The following is a 19,357-nucleotide window of genomic DNA, read 5'->3' as shown; positions in this document are numbered from 1 at the left end:
CGTTATATGCCGTGTGCCACCACGCTCACAGCTCGTGCCAATACGCATCCTGATAGTAATTCATTGACAATCGGTCTCCTTCCTATTCTGTCGTCTTGTTTGTCTGGAAATCCAGGTAGATCGTGGGTCATGGGTCGTCGCTCCTCCCCTCCACCAAACCGCCATGAACTCTGGCACGAACCACGGAGCACGAACTATGTTTGTTTGTCCCTTGCCAACCCTCGTATCGGCCTACTGAGCTTCTACAGGGATTTCACTGGGCGGTTAACTCCTGGGCAGCGCGTGACATCTCCTACTCTGCACCCCAGACCCGACCAGACGGTAGGTTTGTCACAACGTCCGAAGCGAACTCGAGGATCGAGTCTGCGTAACCACGGAAGTAGTGGCAGTTTCTCTCAGGTGATCCCAAGAGTGCTGGTAATGACAAATACTCGGACTCGCTGCCCGATCATCCTTGTGCATGACAGCAAATAGCTTCAAGAAACCTGCGTACCCCGCCAGCCCACCTGCATGTCTCCAACTCAGGACAACCAACGAGATGAGGAGAACGAGGTCTCCCTTGATATTTCTTTGTCTACCTGTGTTCGAATACCTTTCCACTTTCGAGTCCACATTATCGGGGGATTTTAGCTGCACGATCAGATTATCAAGATTTCTGTGCGACGCATCGAGTCAGCCCCGACTGCTCCGAACGTCTCCGCGAGAGAGTTAGCCCTGATCCGCATCCATGCAGCCTGACGCACACCAGGCAGACGCAGTAGATCGGATCTCCTGCTCGCAGACACTCGAATGTGAGCCTCGCTTCCCGTCGTGTCCGAGACATTCCAAACCCACCCGCTGCGGCATCTCAAGGGGCCCTCGTCTTGCCAGAGTTGCCCTGCAAGCTGGAGTCGAGAACATCCTCGCAATATACGGAGTAGATGATCTTCACTTCGCCGATCGCCTTCATTATGTAGAGAATGGCGATAGCATATTCCGTCATGATCCACCGCTACCCCAACCGCGAAGGAATCCCGAGGGTGTTTGCTCCGCAGCGCATGAACGAGAGGCTTGAACTAGTCCTGGCTGAGCCACGTCAGAGTGCCACGATGCATAACAGGATTCCGTTCCTTTGGGACCTCGTTGGGTTTTCAAGGCAACCAAGCCGAAGTGACAGCGAGTGGGAGGCCTCTGACCAAGGCGTCCTAAAGGCGAGCCAGGGTTTGGCTGGGCTGGGTAGCACAACCCCTTGCCCTTGCTCGCTCTGGGTCGTGGTCTTATATACGAGGGACCCGGGCAGGAGATACTGAAGCCGCAGCAGGATGGGATATTCCGACCCTATCGTGGCAGCGCGGGCCATGCATTGACGCTGCGGGACAGAGCGTCTTCCATCGGACCTGCTGGAGACCCGAGACGCACAGAATAGCCCAATTCCTGGTAGATCCTAGAGGCGGCACATGCGTTATGCGTGGTTGAGTTTGAATCCAGACTGGATGGATCCGGGACTGGCCTATGATGCCAGATATCGAGGGCACGAACGATCACAATCCAGGGACGGGGCCTGCCCACAGGGAAGCACGCTCGGTGCGCCAGTTCATCTGCCAATGCCTGTGAAGCCATGAATCCATGAAGCCAATGGAATCCCTAGAATAGCAGCGCTGACGTCTGACTGGGCTTGCCTGGACTGGCGCTGTTTGCGAAAATACGCAGAATCAGCCGACCTGGTTGCCACGAAGCCTTGGACTCTGTGCTGAAGGTGGGTGCGTTAAATAGTTCGGTTCGGTCTGGTTTGGAGCCTCCTCTTCTGCTCTGATGTGTAGCATTTCGCTGTATCTTCTATCCCATTTTGTTCCAGCCTCAGCCTGCTTGTATATCAGCCATGGGAGCGTCAGATGCAGCTTCAGCGGCAGCCCTTAGATACAACAAGAACATCGAACATGTGCGAGCGGCTGAATACCCTACTCTGCAAGATGTCATATATGTAGACCACGCTGGATCAACGGTATACGCCCAATCACTTATCCAGTCGTACGCGAGAGACCTCCAGAGCAACCTATACGGGAACCCTCATTCGGACAACACCCCATCTCGCGTGTCCGGCGCCCACGTTGATGCGATTCGCGAGCAGCTCCTTCGCTTCTTCGGAGCAAGCCCTAACGAGTTTGACCTTGTTTTCACAGCTAACGCGACTGCTTCCATCAAACTCGTTGGCGAGTGCTTATCCCACTATACTCGGCCCCGTCGAGCGTCTCCCTTGAGCAGGCGGCGGGGATTCAAGTATGTCTACCACCAGGATTCTCACACGAGTCTGGTCGGACTGCGTGAGATAGCCGCTGGTGGAAGCATGTGCCTGTCAAGGGACGCGGCCGTCGAGCACTGGATTAACCAGAGAAATGGTGACTGTGGACGACGGACTATCACACTCTTCGCGTATCCCGGCCAGAGCAATATGACGGGTCGCCGGATGCCACGTTCATGGTACGCTTCGTTACTTCCCCAGATCTGGAACTTAGACTAACTCCTGCAGGCCTCGTAGGATCCGTCAAAACTGCAAAAACACATACGTCCTCTGGGATGCCGCCGCGATAGCCTCTACCTCCCCCCTAGACCTATCAGACGCTGAATCCGCCCCGGACTTCACCGCGGTCTCTCTATACAAGATATTTGGATATCCGGATGTCGGGTGCTTGATCGTGCGCAAAGCAGCTGCCGACATTCTCCAGCAACGCCGGTACTTCGGTGGCGGCACGGTGGACATGGTCATCAACTCGCCCTCAGCCCGAATCCCCCGCTGGCACGCAACCAAGACCGAGTCTATCCACGAAGCCCTAGAAGACGGGACACTCAATTTCCACTCGATTGCCGCGATCCCACACGCCATCGAGACGCACTGCCGGTTATTCGGGAGCTTGAATGACATCTCATCGCACTGTGCGTTCTTGATCGCGGACTTATATCAAAAGCTCGTATCCGTGCGCCATTCAAACAATGCACCCCTCTGCCGGATCTACACCGGCTCAGGCCAGCAGAGCTTTGGGGATCCAAATCTCCAAGGCCCAACCATTGCGCTATCTGTCTTAAACCCGTCAGGGAATATCCACGGGTACGCAGACGTCGAGCGCCACGCAGACAGAGAGAAGATATACCTCCGCAGCGGGAGCGTCTGTAACCCCGGGGGCATGGCATATCTGGGCTGGGTGCGGATGGAAGATATGAAAGCGGCGTGGAGTGCGGGCCATCGCTGCTCAGATCCTATCCAGGAAGTTTATGGGCAGACGACTGGGATTGTACGGGTTAGTCTGGGGGCGATGAGTACTATGGCAGATGTTGATGGATTTGTGGAGTGGTTGGGGCGGAGTTATCTTGACCGAGATATTGGCTTCTTGTGCTCGGAGAAGTCGGGGGAGTCGGAATGTTCGCTTGAGATGGCGAAGGCGAGAGCCAGATCTGTTAAGCAGGGAAATAAACTGTTGGACAGATTGGTAAAGAGTATTTGTTGGATGTTTTGTCGATGTGCGTGATTGTTGACTTTACGATATATATGTAGCTATACAGACTTGATTTTCTAGGACCATCGTGACTTTCCCTATTTGGATGAGGCCGCTTTAACTGAGGGCGCTCAGGGGTCGCTCACTGAGTATTTCTCATCACCGGTCAAGACTCAGTGAGCGCTCAGGTCCTGCTCAGGGCGGGATCAGTTGTCAACCAGAGGAGGTGGAGGGTGAAGCTTAGTCATACTGATATTCAGCACCTCGCTCTAATCCCCCTGATCAATGTCTTAAATACTTAATATTTTAAATCTTTTATAGTAGCTATCTTAGATAGCCTAATTAGGAAAGAGATTAAGACTATTAGAAAGCTATATAAATCCCTAGATAGTTATTCTTTTAGAGGATAAGCATTAATTTAATCTAGTTTCTATTTTAGTAATCTAATTCCTACTAAGTAATCTTTTATTAAATATACTATAGCTTATAGTTATAAGCCTAGTTTAATCTTAATTAATTAGATTTAGATATTTTATTATTTTTTTTATCTTTATTAAAGCTATTTAAAGCTATTCTAATCTCCCTGTATTAATATTAAAAGAGTTACTGTATATATATAAGATATAAATAGAATAAGTAATAAGATATTTAGCTTAATCTTCTATTAAATATCTTAAAATTACAAAATAACTTAATATTAAGAATCCTGATTTCTTAATATAAATAAAGTTATAGCTATTAATATTCTAAGGCTTATTCTTACCAGTTACTACTCGTGAGGATTAGCATGAATAGTTCTAAAATATTAAGAACTTTATAGATAGCCTGGAAGTATAGGAATATTTTAATTCTAAAATCTCTAATAATAAAAGAATAAGGATATTAATAGTACTAACTATTCCAGGAAATAATATAGAAGAAGAAAAGCTAAAATAATATAAGATAAGAGCTTATATTTATAAAAAACTTAAGGATAAGATTCTTTAAGTAAAGAATTATATTCTTAATACTATAAGTACCTTAATTTAATAGTTAGTTTTAGGAGAACCCTATAAATTAATATTAAAGATTTTAAAGCAGTAATATAGAACTTTAGATAATAAAAAAGAATATCTAGCTTTTTAAAAATATAAAGTAGCTAGGAATTAGTTAATTAAGTAAGGAAAGATATAAATATAGCTTAAAGAGTTTACTAATATATATAATCTTATTAAAAGAAAGTAACTACTAGAAAGTAATAATAAGTATATTAAAAAGTAGTTTTTAAAAGTAATATTAAAGATATTCTATTTCTTTATAGATAGGTAGGCAGAACTTCTTAATAAATTTAATAAAGCTAGAGAGAGTTTTTTAATACTTTTAGAATAATATTATACTTATCTAGCTAATAATACAGAAATCTAGTAATCAGGAAATCTAGCCTTTACTATACTTAATAAATAATCTATAAAAAATTTATAAAAAAGTTTAAGAAAAAAAGAGAAAAGCTTTTTTATTTATATAGTAAATACTATTTTTATAGAAACTACTTATATCTTATAGCTTTAAAATATCCGAAGGAATAGAATCCTGATAAGAAGATTAAGAAAAAGATTAAAGAAGGTTTTTTAAAGTAAATTAAAAGTACTAGTATTACTAGATACCTAATTAAGAAAGACTAGAGCTTAATAAAGACCTTAAAAAAAAGAAACTAAGTTTATTAAAAAAAAATATAAATATAGAAGAATATATAGTAATAGTTCTCTCTAGAATATTTAATAATAATATAATAGTTAATAATATAGTATTTAAAGTAAGAAATAATAATATAATTTAAGCTATTTTTATTCTTAATACTAGAGCTATATTCTATATCTGTAATAATCTTTTATATTTTAAAGATATTTAGATAATCTCTATAATACTTTATATAGGGAATATAACTATTATAGTTCTAGAGAAGGATACTATTAAGATTATATTAATATCTAGCTTAAATTAGTATATAATATTTATATTAAAAGATATATTATATATACTAGATATATATATTAATATTATCTGCTTTAGGAGACTTATAAAGATAGGATATATATAGGATTTTAAAGAAGTAGTAGTTAAGAAGAATAAAAAATCTATTTTTAGATTATAAGATTATCTAATAAAGCTTTAGTTAGTTAAAGAATTATTTAACTTTATTTTTACTATAATTTAAAGTAATAAATTAAGCTGGGAAACCAGGATATCAGCTAAACTACTTCTTAAAAAGAAAATAATAGTAATCTAGTATTAGAGAATAGCTTATATATATAATAAAGTACTCTAATACTTATGTAAAGCTATTGAAAATATCTAGATTACTAATATTAATACTTATTAAGGTAAAAAGATCCTGTATAAAGACTATAAAATAACTTATATACTAAAATAGGTTTTATATTAATTAATAATAACTACTGCTAAGCTATTTAAATAGGTATATTATAATTTAATTAATATAGAATATGGTCTAAATAAAGACTGTTAAGTTACTTACTTTTATAATAAAATAATAAGGATATATACTGTATATATCTATTACTTAAAAAATAACTACGTGAATATAATATAGTTATTTATTAATTAAGCTATAAATATCTATAAAAGAGATATTTATTTTCTTAAAAGTAACTAAAAAAGTTCTCTAGGTTAATTTATTCAGACTATTAAAGAGGCCCACGGATTACTTATTAGTATTTTATATAGATAAGGCTAGATTGGAATAGTACTATAGAAAGAGCTAGAGTAATTCTTATTAATAGAACTTATAAAATTTTAATAGCTGCCTGATTTCTAGTAAATCTCTAGCTATAGATTAGACATGCATACAGGTTGGGTCAGGGCGGGTTAAAGCCTCAGGCGCCCTAACCCACTGCAGGTTTAGGTATAAGAAATATTAACCTAATCTATAAGTAGTTTAGGACAGGTTCTATAGATTTAACTTAGAGAATCTAAGGATTAGTAATATTAATTTATTATAATAATATATTATACTAACTATAGTTAATATAAATTTTAAAATAAAATAGATTTTTAAACTTATTCTATTTATATTTTTATTTTTAGAGATTATTAAATAATTTATTATTTATAAATTACTAATACTCTATTAAGGTTATTAACTAGATAAATATATAAGACTGCTAGAATAGAGACTTTTAAGCAGGTAGATATATAAGATTAGACATGCACAACCCGCCCTGAAATCCTATACCCGACCCGGCCCGAATCCAGGTGGGTCCGGGGTGGGATGACTAAGCTAGAACCCGCAGCGGGTTTTTACCTGTTTGGGAAAACCCGTGTGGGTTTGGGTTTAACCTACTAACTCCAGAATGACGTCATCCGGCTAGAATTAGATATTTTCTAGAAATTTAATATATATTTTATTAAATCAATATTTAAATATTCTATTTCTTTTAATTAGAACCTAAAATATTGTATAATAGTGGACTTATTAAGGCTTTTAAAAATATCTTGGCAACCTATTTCAAAATATATATTTTGATATAGAACCCCTAGTGACCACTAACCACCTTTCTAGACCTTATTTTTTAATATTTAAATTATCTATTTTTTTAGTTCTATATAGATTTTTATATAAAAATTTTAATATTTTCTAAAAATTCTATTTTTAGGAAGGGTTTGGGTTTATAGGGTGTATAACCCAGTCCTGAACCCATAATCAATCCCTTCCTAAAAGAGATAGTATACTGATGATCATATCTGAATTAGGTCTAGCTTAGAAATTCTGGGTAGAACCCGCCCTAACCCGGCCTAAACCTATAAGGGTTTGGGCTGACCAATCAGATCCCCGAACCCGCTGCGGGTTGGGGCGCCTGAGGCCTCAACCCGGCCCAACCCAACCCATATGCATGTCTATATAAGATTATAAGTATAGAGGCTATTAAGCAGGTAGATATATTAAGATATTAAGTAGATAAATATATAAGGTTACTAGTATAAAGACTATCAAGCAGGTAAATATATATAGTATCAAGCAGGTAGACATGTAAGATTACTGGTATAGAGATTATTAGATTCTTGGTTACTGGTATAGAGGCTATCAAGCAGGCAGATATATTAAGGTATTAAGCAGGTAGACACGTAAGATTACTAGTATAGAGGCTATTAAGCAGGTAGACATGTTAAGGCATTAAGCAGGTAGATATATAACATTACTGGTATAGAGGCTATCAAGCAGGCAGATATATTAAGATATCAAGCGGGCAGACATATTAAGGTATCAAGCAGGTAGACGCGTGAGACTACTAGTATAGAGATTATTAGATTTTAGAGTAAATCTAATAATAGTTAGATTTTTAATATATCTTATTATTTATTTTTTATTTAAAAAGTAAATTAGGTATTAGTATCTTATCTTTAGAAGTAAATATAGCAGTTAATCTATTATATTTATTATTACTAAAAATACTATAGTAAATATTTAAGTTAATATCTCCTAATAATAAAGAGTAATTATAATCTCTTTTTTTTAAATATTATAGATTTTGATTTTCTTATCTTATTTCTAAAAAGTAGTTTTTTTTATTAAATTATACTACTTATAAAGCTAAAATCTAATTATTATTAAATTCTAATACTATTAAAAGAGTTAGGGGTAGTTTCCAGACTAATACTAGATTAGTAGTAACTATAAATAAAATCTAGAAGTATCTAATTAAATATTTTCTAAGAATCTTAATTATTAATATTTATAGTCTTAATATAGTATAGTTAGTAGTAGAAGAGTATAATTAAATAATTTCTAATTATTTAGTCTATTAACTTATTAATATATTTTAAAATAGAATCTAGTAATATTCTAACAGGACTTACCTGATTACTATTATATATAAGAATTAATTCTTAGAGATTCTTTAATCCTATATAATATACAGGTTAAGTTTAGAGTGTGATTCTCTGCAGTTTTCTGCAGTGGTGGACAACGATATCGGTGTCCCCGATGGGTAATCAGAGGCGTTGATATCTGGTGGTTCCACTACTAGTTAGGGCTACTGCTGATATTTCGGTGGTATCTATATAGAGGCCTAAGTAGCTAGTAGATTTAAATAATAATAATACTAAAAGTTAGTCTTTAAGCTATACTTTAATATTTTAAAAGCTTTAATATTTATTAACCTTAGGATATTATTATATCTGGTAGCATATCTTTAGTTTTACTAGTAATATTAAAGAAAGAGAGTTAGTAAATTAAAACTTTTAAAATCTAGCTAGATAAAAGTCTATTAATAGTTATAATATTAATAAGTCTACCTATAAAAAATCTTCCTATACTTCTAGAACCCGGAGGATAATTAATAAAGAAGTACTTTAGAAGATATAAGAATAATATTCTAAAAAAGATAAATTTAAGATTAAAAACTATTAATTATAATAATTATAATAATAATAATTATAATAATAATAATTATAAACTAGTAATCTAATCTTTATAATATTCTTAGTAATACTAACTATTATAATCCCCCGGGTAATTAGAATAATAATATTAAAGTAGTATAGTTCTTTACAGAATAATAGTCTAACTAGACTTTAGTCTTTAGCTAGATTCTAGAATAATAAAACTAATCTTAGTAGAAAAATCAAGAAAAACTATAAAAAATAAAGACTTAATAATAATAATAAATAAAAACTCTTAAATCTCTAAGAATATAATAAGATAATAATATAATAATCTAGTAAAGACTGCCTGTAGAAATTATAATCTTAAATTAAGAAATAACTACTTAGCCTAGGATAGTAAAACCTTACTTAAAGCTTTTAGATATTAAGAAACTATTAAAGTATAATAGATAAGTTACTAATAATACTATAAGAAGATAGCTTCAGATAATAGAAAAGTACTTTAAGACTAAATATATCTTAGTAAAAAAGAATCCTTTAGATATATAGAGAATTTATTATACTAAGGACTTTCTTAATAGAATAATAAGGACTATATAACAAGTATAAAAGAAAAGAATATAGAAGAAAAAAATTAGATTTATTAATACCTAAAAGAGATTCTACTAATAAATCACGGATAACTTCAAGAAATTTTTTAATAAAAATAAGAAGTAAGAATACTTTATTAATTATATATAAGAAAATACTAGTATAGTAAATTATAATAGTTAGTTCTTAAATATAATTATTTAAATTAAATTAACCCTATTAGAATACTTTATAGTTTAATACTTTAAGATAGAAACTAAGTCTATTTTTTAAATCTAGCTTACTAGGGACCTTAATCTTTCTATAAAACTTAAAGAACTAGTATAAAGATTTAGCCAGTATAAATAAGAAAATATTATTATAAGATATTATATAAATATAGTATAAGCTAGTATTAATTAAACTAATATTATAGATCTAAGCATACTTACTACCTGGTCTAAATAGCTAAATAGAAAATTATCTTAATAGAGAAAATAATACTTAATTAACTATATATACTTTACTTATAGAATATAGGGATACTAATAGCCTGAATATCCTAATACTAAGGATAAGAAGACTACTAAGCTAAAAAGCTTAGGAAAAGAATAAGACTATTAGATAAGAAGAAGAAACTAGTAGCTAAAATAGTAAAAATCTCTAAAATAAAAGTTTAAGAGTTAAAGATTCTAGATATATTAGAATCTTTATTAAAAGAAGATTACTTACTAATATCTCTTTCTTAAAGATATAAGACTAAGTTATATATTATAGAATTAGATATTACTTTATATACCTATACTATTAGATTTAGAGTACTTACTAAGGTTATTAAGATTCTTATTAACTCTAAAGCTAGTTACTTATTCTTATTAATCTAGTTAGCTGAATAGCTTAAGACTTATTAAATTCCTTAAAGAGTAATATAACTAGATATTAAAATAATAAATAAAGAAACCCTATAAATAAAGAATTATCTTTAATTATTAATAGCTTTTAGAGAATAGAAAGCTTATATAAAAATCTATATATTAAATTTATCTTATTATAATATAATCTTAGGGTAGGATTAGTTAAAGAAAGTAAATCCCTAAATTAACTAGACTATATCTAAAATATAATTATTAGGAAAGAATAGGAGGTATCTATATACTATTAAACTTATTAATATTAGAAATTATATTTTAAGTATAGAATTATTATTAGAACTAATAAATATAAAATAAATAATAAAAATCTTTAAGAAATAAAAGAAAAAAGTTATTTTAATTATTATTTAACTACTCTAAGAGACTAATACTATATAGGAGAAGAGAGTTAATACTATTATTAAGAAATTTACTATTATTTTTTAAGAGAAACTATTATTAATATTATCTTCTAAACAGGGACTTAAATACTATATTAATATAGCTAATAAACTACCTATTAACTAGCTATTTTATTCTTTATTATAGAAGAAGCTAGAGGAACTAAAGAGATAATTTATAGAATTATTTAATAAAGAGATTATTAAGATCTTATCTAGTCTATAAGGCTTTTCTGTTATTTTTACTCTAAAAAAAAATAGGAAGTAGAGAATATATATTAATTATTATTTATTAAATTAAAAGATACTCTGAAATAGATATCTACTTCTATATATTTAAGATTTTATTAACTAAGTAGGTAAAGTAAAGTATTTCTCTAAAATTAATCTTTTTTCTAGCTATTAGTAGGTTGAGATAAATAAAGTATTAATTTATAAGATAGTATTTAATACTTTCTTTAAGAAGTATAAGTTTCTAGTCATATCTTTTAGCTTATTAAATATACTAGTAATATTCTAAATTTTTATAAACTATATTCTAGTTTTTTATCTAGGAAACTTCTACTTTATTTATCTCAATAATATACTTATCTTCTCAGAAATATAAAAAAAATATAAGTAATATATTAAAATAATTTTTAAGATACTATAGTAAAATAAACTATTTATTAAGAACTTAAAGTATATCTTTAAAGTTAAGGAATTAGAATTTTATAAATATATTATTAAATAAGAAATAGTCCGGCCAGTACTAGTTAAGCTTAAGATTATTAAGGAATAGCTATAGTTAAAGAATATATATAAGTTATAATAATTTATCAGATTATTTATATACTACTATTAATTTATTTAAGATTTTATTAAGATAGCAGCACTATTACATAAGCTTCTGAAGAAAAAAGATATAAAAAAATAAAAAAGATAATATTAATTAGTACTATAAAATACTAGTTATAAGAAAGTATTTTAATAGTTAAAGATAATATTAGTTACAGCTCCTGTCCTTACTATCATAAATCTAAAGAAGCGGTTCTGGATTAAGATAGATATATTAGAATAGACTATTAGAATAGTTCTAAGCTAGCCTACTAAGAATAATAAATAGTACCTGGTAGTATTTAATAACAGGAAACTAAATAGTATAAAAAGAAATTATTTTATATAAAAGAAGAAGTTATTAACTATTAAAGAAGCTCTTTAATATTAGGAATATTACTTAAAGAATAAAACTATAATAGAGATACTAATAAACTATAAAAGCTTAAAATATCTTATAATAATATAGACTTACTTAAAGTAATTAGTTTACTAAATTAAAGAGTTCTAGGCCTATAATCTAGATATTAGATATATCTAGGTCTAAAGATAGTAATCCCTGATACTATTAGTTAATAGCTAGATTTTATTAAAACAAGGCTAGTAAATAAAGAGGATAGTAATAATAAAGTATTTATAACTTAATAATTTAAAAAAACTATAGGCTAATTTATATTAATATAGTTAATAAGTACTAAAATATAAGAGAATAATCTATTATAATATCTTACTAAAGAATTTTTATTATTTAATATCTTATTTATAAAGAGTATAGAGGTTAATAGAAGATATTTTATATATAGTAGATACCAGGATATAACTAATCTAAACTCTAGAAAGATTATATTCTATATTAATAAGAATAGTATAGAGATCTTATACCTACAGGACAGACTCTATAATATATTTATAAAGAGAATATACTAGTTATATAGCTATCTAAGATATGTAAACTTATTAAGCGCTATTAGAACACAGACATAATAATCCTTAATATATAAGAATATCTAAGTAATACTCTATAAGTACTTGGTATACTAAATCTTATAATAATTATAGACTAGTCTAGAAAGAAAATAATAATACTATATATTCTAAAAGAATATTAAACTCTTTAAATAATAAGGCTTAGACCTGATTAGCTCTCTACTAATAATATCTAATAGAAATTAATAGATTATTATAGCTATTAATTATACTATAGATTAGCTAGTAGTTAAAGTAATCCTTAATATAATTAATAAAGCTATTATCTAGTTTCTTTATAAAGAAATCTTTATCTAGTATAGTACTATAAGTAAGCTTATATTAAATAATAAACTAAATATCTTATTAAAAATAGTAGTATACTATATATAATTATTATAGATAAAATATAGAGTTACTATCTCTTACTATCTATAAATAAATAATTAAGTAGAAAGACTAAATAGGATTTTAGATTTAATACTTATAAAGATACTAGTTAGTAGGCTAATATAGTTATAAAATAAATATCTATCCCAGGCCATGCTCATAACTTATATATAAATATATAATATAGCTAATATTAGCTTATTTAAGCTAGTCTATAATATTAAATCCAGACTGCTGGAAGATAATATAATAAGTAAAAGAATAATTTAGAAGGATTAATTAATCTAAATTCAGCATGCCTGAGTATTAATAAATAAATACTTACTAACCTATACTATTAAATAATAGGTAATCCACAATAATCTTATAAAAGAATATTCTTTTAAAAAAAATAATTAGGTTTTTATATATAATAAGATACTATAGAAGTTCTAGCTAAAGTAATTTAATCTATATTAGGTATTAAAAGGATATCTATTAAGTATCTATATTATTAAGAAGCCTGATAAATATATTATCTAAAACCTAGTACATAACTAATATTTAATTTAAGCTAATATTAACTAGCCTAAAAAGCTTTAGTTATTAATAAGATTAATCTTAAAGTTAAAGTAGATAGAGCTTATATTATAATACTTATTAAAGATCTAGTAGATAATTAATATTATTAAACTAGTTCTTTCTTTATACTCTAATCTATCTATATAGACTAAATAAGAGTAGGAACAGTAAGAGTATATAAAGATATATTTAAGTTTAGTAAAGAAGAAAAAAGCTATAAGAAAACTAAATTAGAGAGATATATAAAAAGCTAGAAAGCTATATATTTATAAAACTTAGTCTTAAAAGAAAATAGTAGTATAATTAATAAAAAAGTATAACTTTATATAGTATATTTAAGAGTTAAAAGAAGAAAAAGCCTAGATATCTAATAAAAACTTACTTATCTTAAATAATAATAATATAGTTAAAAGAAGTAAAAGTCCTTAAAAAATCTCTATTCTTAAAGAGATACTAGATAGATAGATTTTAATAAGCTATTTATTATAATTATTTTATATTACTAGGAGTAATTAGGATAAAATCTATAAAAAAAAACTATATAAATATAAAAATAGATCTTAGTATTTATTTTAGGCTAATTAAAACTAGGACTAGGCTACAGCTAAACTAGTTTTAATAAAAAAAAGTATTTTAAAATAATATCTAGAGTTCTTTATTACCATTCTTATCTCTACTATTAAAAGTATTATTCTTATTATTATTATTCTTCTTCTTATTATTATTATTAGTATTATCCTCGTTATTACCTATCTTATTAAGGATAAGAAAGGAACTAGCTTTACTAAACTTAATAAAACTAGTATATAATATATTAACTACTTAATTATAGAATATAAAATCTTTAGTATTATTATTATTAATTTTAAGAAAAAAGCGCGCCGGAGTCTTAGAAATAATAAGACTAATTAAGAATTTCTTTAAAACTAACTTTCTAGTAGTATACTATCTCTTAAGAAAATATCTATTATTAAACTTATTAATAGTTATAGTATGGTAATCAGGAATTACTAGAATAGAAATACAGGAAGAAAATAAGCTTAAGTTATAATTAAAATAGCTCTAATAAGCAAGTACTTATAAAAAGTTAAAAGATAGTAAGATAGAAAAAAAAGCTAAAATATATATAAATATTTATATATCTTACTTTATAAATCTAAAAGTTATAAAAACCGGAAGCCTTGATTATCTTAAAAATATAAAGATAAATATCTATAATTTACTAGAATATTTATAAGTCTTAAGTAATATTTTTAAGAGTATTAGTATTATTTTATATATAAAGAGAAATTCTCTATATAAATATCTATTTATTAAAAAGAGTTTAAGAAGTACTAAGTAGTTTAGAAATAATTCTAGCTTAAGACTAGAAAATTAATAAAGAAACTTTACTAGAATAAAGAAAAAACTTATAAGTAAACTTTAATTATATAGAATCTTAGATTTTAAGTCTTTTATAAATTTTTTTAATATTATTAAAAGCTGGGACCTTACTATTAGACTCCTATTAATAAGATTAATTAAGATAGAATTAGAACAGGCTGGGATAATTACTTATTCTATATATAATTAACTCTAATTCTTTAGATTATAATCTTAATAAATAGTATATTTACTACTAGTATTCTATTAAAGATAGTTTAAGCATATCCTAAACTATAAGATAAACTAGTAATAGATAGATCTAATAATATAAGATTAAAATATTCTAGAGTTTTTATAATAGGAATAAATCTTATTATTAGGTAATTTCTTATTATATAAATAAAGCTTAAAACTATTAGTTTAATATATATTCTTTAAATCTTTAATAAAAATATAGCTATAAAAATCTAGAGACTAGTCTAATTTATATACTACTAGAAATATTTACACCGCACGGGTACTGGGGCCTAGGAATCAAGATAACTAATATCAGCCCTAAACTAGAGAATAGCTAGAGAAAAAGACTTACCAGACTTAATATAGTTAATATTATTAATAGTATCTAGAGTTCTACTAGAAATTAAAATAATTATAGAAGCCTTTTTCTTATAAGATAAAAGAGTATTTCTAGCTATCTTAGAAAATTATAGATAAGGTTTAATTAAGATAGGATAAAAATAATAAAGATTTAAGATAATAAATTAATCTTAAATATAATAAGAATAAAGTAATTAATAAGAGTAAAAATTAAAAAAAAAAGTAGATAAGTCTCGAGAAATAAAAAAATAAGAAATAAAGATAAAAAAAAGATAAATAAATAATAAATAATATAATAATATTAATATAAGCTAAATTCTTTAATTATAATAATATACTTTAATTTTCTTTACTAGCTTATTATTATAAGGAATTATACTTTTTAAACTTACTAATTTATTATTTAATAATTTTCTATCTTTCTTAACTTCTATTTAGACTTCCTTTAGATAGGATAAATATCTTTAATTAGGATTTTTTTTAATAGAATATATTATTTTAAGCCTAATCTTAGCTTATTTAAACTAGGAGAGTACCTGTTTTCTTAATACTAGACTTATCTTTAGTTATAGTAATATACTCTTCTATAAGATCTTCTATTTTATTATTTAATAGAGATAGTTTATATTTAGTATAAATCTTTTTTAGCTCTAATTATTTTATAGTATTATAGGCTGCTTATGTCTAATTATCTATCTTAATATATTTAAGATACTTTTATTTAATCCTGTTAGAAGCAGCTAGATATTACTTAGGTATAATATATTACCTGTCTAGTAAAATAATATGAAAAGAGATTAATATTTCTATAATTATATATATAGCAGTAAGTATAAGATCTATTAAAAATTAGTTAGTAATTTCTTAGAGTTTCTAATTATAATTAAAAATTTATAGTTAGTTCTTTTATATTTTCTTATTCTTAACTTCTTAACTATTATATTTATTTACTAGTACCGGGCGTGTATAAATTAATCCTTATATACTTTCTTAATAGTTCTATACTTAAAAAAGCAGGCCTTTTTAAAACCTAGCTTAGATAATTTAATAGTAGTTAGATACTTAATATTCTTTTAAATAATAAGTAAATCTAACTTCTTATTAAAATTATCTATATTTATTTAATACCCTACTCTTTTTAATACTATATAAAATTTAATAACAATCTTAATAATAGACTTATATTTCTTCTAGTAATAAAATTAATAATAAATTATAACTATAATTAGAAAGAGAGACAGAACTTAAAATTAATTATTAATATAATTAAATCCTTTAATCTAATAAAATTCTTTTTAAATAGTATAATATAATCCTACTTAAGAGTTAATAATATTTTCTACTTTAATTTATAGTAATAAAATAAAGTATTAAAGATATCTTTCTTATTTATAATCTAAGCTTAAGTTACTAGATTATTAAGGGCTAGAGTCTTATATAATATTATATTTTTATAGAAATTAGTATTAATAATAATATTTCTCTAAATAGTAGTAAGTAAAAGCTAATCTTTCTATAATAATATTAATATATTTTTAATTATTATTAGAAGCTTAATCTATTAATTTAGTTTTATTATTAAATCGCGCTATATCTTTTTATAGATAATCTAGTTTCTTATATATTATAAAATAGATAATAGTAATCTAATAAGACTTAGAGAATTATTATAAATATATTTTATTCTTTTTTTTATTTAATAGATTTCCTAGGAATACCTTTAGCTAGTAATATAATAGTATAATTAGTAGAATATTTTTAATATTAATTAAAATTATTATACTTTAGCTGTAATAATAGGATCTTACTATAAAGTCTTCTTTTTTATAATAGTAAGAAATTTTAAGATAAACTAGTATAAAATCTCTAAATCTATTTTTTTATTAAAGATAAGCTGCCTGACTTTTTATAAAAAATAAAAATCTTATAAAATACTAGCTATCTATTTTAAAAAATTTTAAGTAGACTTTATCTATATTAAAATATATTTTAGTAATATAAATATTAGTCTGACTTATAACTTTTCTATCTTAACCTAATTTAATCTTTCTATAAATTAATATAGAGTAATATCTAACTTTAATTAAAAAAAATCTATTAACTTAGGTACTCTAGGTTGTGATTATCTTATAAAGTAGTAAAAATATTAATATATATCTTATTTTCTAATTAGACATGCATATGGGTTGGGTTGGGCCGGGTTGAGGCCTCAGGCGCCCCAACCCGCAGCGGGTTCGGGGATCTGATTGGTCAGCCTAAACCCTTATAGGTTTAGGCCGGGTTAGGGCGGGTTCTACCCAGAATTTCTAAGCTAGACCTAATTCAGATATGATCATCAGTATACTATCTCTTTTAGGAAGGGATTGATTATGGGTTCAGGACTGGGTTATACACCCTATAAACCCAAATCCTTCCTAAAAATAGAATTTTTAGAAAATATTAAAATTTTTATATAAAAATCTATATAGAACTAAAAAAATAGATAATTTAAATATTAAAAAATAAGGTCTAGAAAGGTGGTTAGTGGTCACTAGGGGTTCTATATCAAAATATATATTTTGAAATAGGTTGCCAAGATATTTTTAAAAGCCTTAATAAGTCCACTATTATACAATATTTTAGGTTCTAATTAAAAGAAATAGAATATTTAAATATTGATTTAATAGAATATATATTAAATTTCTAGAAAATATCTAATTCTAGCCGGATGACGTCATTCTGGAGTTAGTGGGTTAAACCTAAACCCACACGGGTTTTCCCAAACGGGTAAAAACCCGCTGCGGGTTCTAGCTTAGTCATCCCACCCCGGACCCACCTGGATTCGGGCCGGGTCGGGTATAGGATTTCAGGGCGGGTTGTGCATGTCTAGGTTTATATTATTTATACTAGTAAGATTAACTACAGTTACTATAATTATAGCCTAGCTATAACTATTACTTTATTATAGAGTAAGGTTATTAGAATCTTATAGCTATTACCTCACCGCGTGGCTATGGTGATAGTTAACTATAGTTAACTGTGGTCATGCCGCAGCCTATTCACAGGTGTCCCGTACTTCCAAAGGCGTCTTTCTCGAGTGCCTTCGGGGCACAGGGGATGCCCAGGCGACGGCGGGGAGGAGGAGTGGATCTTTGCTGTTCAAAGGCCTTGGACACAAGATCGGCCTTGAGGGCCCATGGCAACACTGGCTGACGTCTTATTCAGTGAGGCTAACCCGGAAACCGGCTTATGCTGCCTGCCTCTTTCTTCATCGCGGTGAGACCTTGACCTTGATCAAGTCCTGTCTTTTGGGCAAGGCAGGCCGCATCCGCCGCCGCTACTAGCGAGGGCTATGTAGTCGAATTTGACGGTCCAAACGACGCGTCCTTTGCTCAGAACTCGCCGTTGAGGAGTGTTTTCACTGATGCCGGCCTGCTCTTTATAGTCATCCAGCTGTTCATCTTCTCACAGCAGAGGTTTGCTGGTAAAGAGGCCTGCTCATCCGGCAAACCTCCGTCCTGGGTAGCGTATAGGAGCTGAAATGCCATGGTTCTTTAATGCCAGTACCGCGGTACCTTGAGGGGTTATTTAAGGGCGCTGAAAAAATGAATCCTAAGAGATAAAACACCACGTGAGCCGTGAGGGGATAGTGTATGCGAGAGCTACAAGGATGGATTTAATATGTGTAATATGATTGATGACAGCTGAATCTTGTCTAAGCGGTTGATAGGCTGCATCAGCTTGGACATACTCTGGAGGATCTCAGATAAACGAATCCATGAGATCGGAGTACATCACATTCGGCTGTACACCTGTTGAGATATACATATATATTTGTAGAAGTGGCCAGCAGATGCTAGGTGAGGTAGCCGTACCCTAATGCTTTTTGGCCTATCATACATTGATGTAATGAATCCCGCTGCAATCACAGCCAAATCAAGTACGCGTCACC

General features: G+C 29.4%; 1 protein-coding gene across 1 annotated transcript; it reads left to right on the top strand.

Annotated features, from left to right (window-relative positions):
• Window positions 1–1,858: 1,858 nt before the first annotated feature.
• Window positions 1,859–3,500, top strand: APUU_10108A (putative secondary metabolism biosynthetic enzyme; the record flags this gene model as incomplete). The annotated part of the gene is made up of 2 exons (XM_041694323.1): window positions 1,859–2,457; window positions 2,507–3,500. The coding sequence occupies 2 exons, from the start codon at window positions 1,859–1,861 to the stop codon at window positions 3,498–3,500; spliced, it is 1,593 nt and encodes a 530-aa protein (XP_041549474.1).
• Window positions 3,501–19,357: the final 15,857 nt, after the last annotated feature.

Source organism: Aspergillus puulaauensis, chromosome 1 (assembly GCF_016861865.1).
Source record: "Aspergillus puulaauensis MK2 DNA, chromosome 1, nearly complete sequence".
NCBI classification, from domain to species: Eukaryota; Fungi; Ascomycota; class Eurotiomycetes; order Eurotiales; family Aspergillaceae; genus Aspergillus; species Aspergillus puulaauensis.
This window is presented reverse-complemented; position numbering and strand designations above follow the sequence as displayed.